Source organism: Gymnoscopelus microlampas (genome assembly GCF_963454915.1).
Source record: "Gymnoscopelus microlampas genome assembly, chromosome: 2".
In the NCBI taxonomy this organism is placed as follows: Eukaryota; Metazoa; Chordata; class Actinopteri; order Myctophiformes; family Myctophidae; genus Gymnoscopelus; species Gymnoscopelus microlampas.
Window position 1 is genome coordinate 14,452,382 of NC_139939.1, and position 4,785 is coordinate 14,457,166.

A 4,785-nucleotide genomic window follows, 5' to 3' on the forward strand; every position below is an offset into this window, starting at 1 on the left:
AGTAGGGAGCGCACACGTGTATTGATGAGGTGCTGACCATAGCAGGTAATAATGTGCCATTAGCCATCGTGGCTAAGAGCTGTGCGGCCTCATACTTGTCAACAATAGTGCCACATATAGTGCCATATCATACTAATGCTGCTCCCCCCAGATGTATGAGGAACACCCTTTTCTAGTTTGATTGTGTTGCCTTGATTAAGTTTATAGCGTTATCTGTTTTCATATTGTTATAATAATATCTTCTTCTCTTTCTCTTTCTCCCTCTAAGAAAGTAAAACAACACCTCGAAACAGACATGAATTCAAAAATCCAGAGGAGAGATGGAGGTATGTATCTTGCCAGAAGATATAAGTCAAGTTACGATATATATATATTTTCTTTGTTAAGACAAGTAAGAAGAAGGTCTGGTAACGCTTTCTATGAAGCCCATGTCTACACTCCATTGTAAACATACTTACAGTATAATGCATTATAATCTGCTTATAGCACTAACAATTAGAAGCAATATTAAGTACTTATGAAATTATTATTTATAACAAGTGTTAAGAGTGTTGTTTTTTTCAGTAGATCTTTTTTCACTATTGTTAGTGTTAAGAGTGTTGAAATTGTTTTAAGTATTGTTAGTGTTAAGAGTGTTGATAGTTTTTTTTAGTAGATATGTTTTCAGTATTGTTAGTGTTGATAGTTGTTTAAAGATTGGTTAAAACATTTTTTTCTTAAAAGGTTAAAGCACTATAGTCTGATAGTAAGTTATAGAGTGCTTGTTCAGTAACAGAGGTCAGGAACAGGAATCCCCCCGTCTCTCCAGCTCTTTAATAAACATAAAATACATTTTAAGGTGGGTTGAAACACCCAAATTTGATTGGCCAAGGTTATCGTGACTTATCAGTGCTACTCGATTTTCCTGAATATCTAGAACAGTGGTTCCCAAACTGGGGGTCAGGAAAATTATTTTGGGGGGTGCACAGATGGTTAGCTTAAATGTGCAACCTTGTTTACTCACTCAACAGTATACAGCAGTGTTAATTTTGTTGACTAAGACTAAGACTAAGACTAAGACTAAGACTAAAAGACTAAAATACTAAGATTAGACTAAGACTAAACAAGTTCTGATGACTAAAATAGGACTACAACTAAATGGTGTGTTATTCAAAGGACTAAATCAGAATTTGCTGTCAAAATTGACATTGGTATACACGGTATCTGAACATTTCAAAAGTTACGATTTAATTAATTTTAAGACCTTTTTAATACCAAATTGGCCAAATTGTCATATATTAGCCCACCTAAGAAAAAGGCAAACATTGTGAAAATAGCCAATCACAGTGCCTCACACTGTGAGCTTGTAGTTCGGCTATTTTCACAATATTTATCTGTGGAACCGAGTCAAACTAAATGTAATGTAAAGTTCAAATTATTTTGGGGGGTCGCAGCCTGAAAAGTTTGGGAACCCTTGATCTAGTACTTCATAATTGCTGGATACTCAAAGACTTTATCTGCAAAGTATGTATTATAATTCTCAGTTATAATACAATATAATGATTATATATAGCATTATAATCACTGGATTACCATACATCATAGTGTGATTATAATTCACTACAAGTGGCCATTGGGTGCTATAAAGCAATGACATAAATGTTGTAGGCAAAATGTATTGTGTTGTTATACTGTAGATGTAATTATATGTTTTCAATTTAATTAAAACACTCGATCAACACTTATAGTGGCTTATAACAGAATGTAATGCATCATAACAGTGATTATAATGCATTATATAATTATTAAATTGATTAAAATAAGAATTATAATAAATTATGATCCTGTGGCCAAAAGAAACCGCCTGTGAGTGACCAGTAATTATGCAGTATTGTGATATTTGATGTTATATAATTATAAAAAGGCTTTATAATGTATTACTAATGTGTTAAGTCATAAAATACTTTATGTGTTATGATTATTGTTAGAAAGTATTATGAGTACTTGAGTTCTTATGGGTGCTTATAACTTTAATTATACAGTGTTATAATGAATTATGGACATGCGCTTCATAGAAAGTGTTACCAAAAAAGTCTAATGAAACACATTTTCTCCTTTTTCCTTTTCTTTTTTTACCTGACATGTTTATCATCCATAACCATATCATGTTATGCCATCAGCTCCCATTATAAATGATGATGATGTGCGGATTGTGATGGTTGGGAAGACAGGAGCTGGAAAGAGCGCCACTGGAAACACCATCCTGGGTTTCGAAGCTTTTGAAGCCAAGTTTTCATCTGGATCTATGACACAGCACTGTAAGAAAGTCAAAGGTTTAGTTGGTAGTAGAAATGTCGCTGTTGTTGACACACCAGGCTTGTTTGACACCAAGTTCAGCCAAGACCAAACCATTCAAGAGATTGCTCAGTGTATAGATTATTCAGCTCCTGGTCCCCATGTGTTCCTGGTTGTGATGAAACTGGGAAGATTCACAGCTGAGGAGAAGAAAACTGTGGAGATTATTCAGGAAGGATTTGGTAACATGTCGATTAAATACACCATGCTTCTCTTCACTGGTGGTGACCAGCTTGATGAAGGTCAATCCGTTCAGGATGTCATTAACGACTCTTCAGATCTAAAAGAATTGGTCAGCAAATGTAATTGTCACTATCATGTCTTTAACAACAAAGCAAAAAAGGATCCCTCTCAGGTCGCTGAGCTGCTGAAGAAAATCGACAAGGTGGTGAAGGAAAATGGAGGACACCACTACACCTCTGAGATGCTCCAAGAGGCAGAGAGAGCAATAGAGGTAAAGAAACAGAAAATTCTTAAAAAGAATGAAGAGAAGAGACGTAAGGAGGAGGAAGAAGTGAAGAAAAAATATGAGAAAGAGTTACAGCAAAAAGGATGGATGGATAAAGCCGCGAGGGAAAGGGAAATAAATGAAATGAAAAGTCGACATCAACAAGAAGCAAGACAGCAAGCTGAGAATAGGGGTGTTTTCGAGACAGTTGGAAACATTTTTGGAAGTCTATTTGGCAGTGTTGGTTCATCAGCTTTCGGTGCTGTAGGGAAAGATTTGGATAGCTGCTTTATCCAGTGAATGTCAACGCTTCGATGAGATTATCAAAGAAGTCATGAAATATCCACACAACAGTAGAGCTCATGTTTAGAAAATTGCATGTTATGGCTCACTCCCCAAAAGATATTGTGCTACTTAATTATTACAATTACATCACAACATTCTCCCCAATTGAACCCGCTTGTAGATCTTCATCTTTGGATTAATTTGTTGGTATTCTCTGAACCACTCCTCACTTCATGTTCTACAGACCAGTGTAACTATTCTAATCATAACTTGTGTTCTGTTTTTCTCTAAAGAAACTGATGTAAGAAATATAGATCTGAGAAGATATGTCATAATATATATGCTATGGGTAAAATATATTTGAGTGATGTTTGGTTGTTTTCCCTCCTGTTTTTATTAGGAGTTAGGTTAATTGTTTGTGTTTGGTTCCTTTTGATTTGATTAAGTCTGTAATTTGATTAATTTCTGCATTTCTATGAAACTATTCCGATCATAAATTGTGTTCCATTTTTCTCTAAAAAACTAATGTTATCTAACTATATAAATGCCGAGCAACTTCCGCACCCTCGGTGATGACACCCCACAGCTCTGTTATCGAATAAACAACGCACCGCCAGACCACATGTCGCCTACTGACTCGCCACGGCGGCCGCGATGAATTTACGCCTCGCGTAGGGGACATCTCACTGCTCACTACACCGTTTCCACCGCGCAACATAATTAATTCTACTCACCAAATGTCGGACAAAACGGAAGGGGAGACAGCTTCGTACCGTTTACCGTGCGCACGACCTCATCATCACAACAGCAGCCAGCCGCTGCGGGGTTTTTTTCCTTTTTTTCCAAACTTTTTTTTTGGTCACCATTTTCTCCAGGCACCATGTCTGGTGTAACGTCGGGTGTTTCTTTTCACCAGCCAATCACCTTTCACGTTGCCACGGCCGTTGCCACGTCGCGCTGACGTACGCTAAACAAGCGCTGCCGTGCGCACAATGCAAACGAGCCCAAAGGCGCGCAAAAATAAGCCGACCATTGCTTAGACACACAGTCAGACCTGGCAACGCAGCCTACGCCAATCATGTGTGAGAGATCTACAAGCTATGGGGCACAGACGCCACCGTATCTTAGCAACAACTACAGCGCTCACTCTCATTGGTCGTGTCACGCTAAGAGCAGTCTCCAGACAATGGCATCGCAGACAGCTTGCTGTTACTGCTGTAGCCATCACAGGCAGTTGCAGCACGACGGACAGGGCGCTGTGATAGCTGCCATGTCGCTAACGCTAACCTGGTTGTCATGCCTGCAGCGGCTGTGCAATCACTTTGTCAACAATGCACGTTCGTGTGGTGAATGTCTATATTGCTGCTCAGTTCGTCCATTGTAGATGGTGTATGTTTGTGTGTGTCTTCTGGAGAACTATGTAGCTCCACTGCAACTACAGTAACTAACGTAATGGCAGGACCGCCCCGTGCAACGCATGTTACGCTGCATTATGCTCATGTAGTAATTTCAGATAATTTCGCTCCGATTAGAGCAGTGTTTATCAACCCTTTCACGCCGCCCCCCCCCCCCCCCCCCCCCCCCAAATACACGTACTTGATCTGGGCCCCCCCCATTCTGTTTGACTCCGTTCCACAAGTAACTATTGTGAAAATAGCCGATCTACAAGCTCGAAACGCCTCACGTTGACAGGCTTTGTAAGCTTGGAGATCGGCTAT

The 4,785-nt window shown here is 39.0% G+C and overlaps 1 protein-coding gene across 1 annotated transcript; it reads left to right on the top strand.

The window, feature by feature from the left end:
• The first annotated feature begins 279 nt into the window (after window positions 1-279).
• LOC311057674 (GTPase IMAP family member 9-like) lies at window positions 280-4,318 on the top strand. The gene is made up of 2 exons (XM_084074695.1): window positions 280-326; window positions 2,160-4,318. The coding sequence occupies exons 1-2, from the start codon at window positions 296-298 to the stop codon at window positions 3,080-3,082; spliced, it is 954 nt and encodes a 317-aa protein (XP_083930821.1). The 5' UTR covers window positions 280-295; the 3' UTR covers window positions 3,083-4,318.
• Window positions 4,319-4,785: the final 467 nt, after the last annotated feature.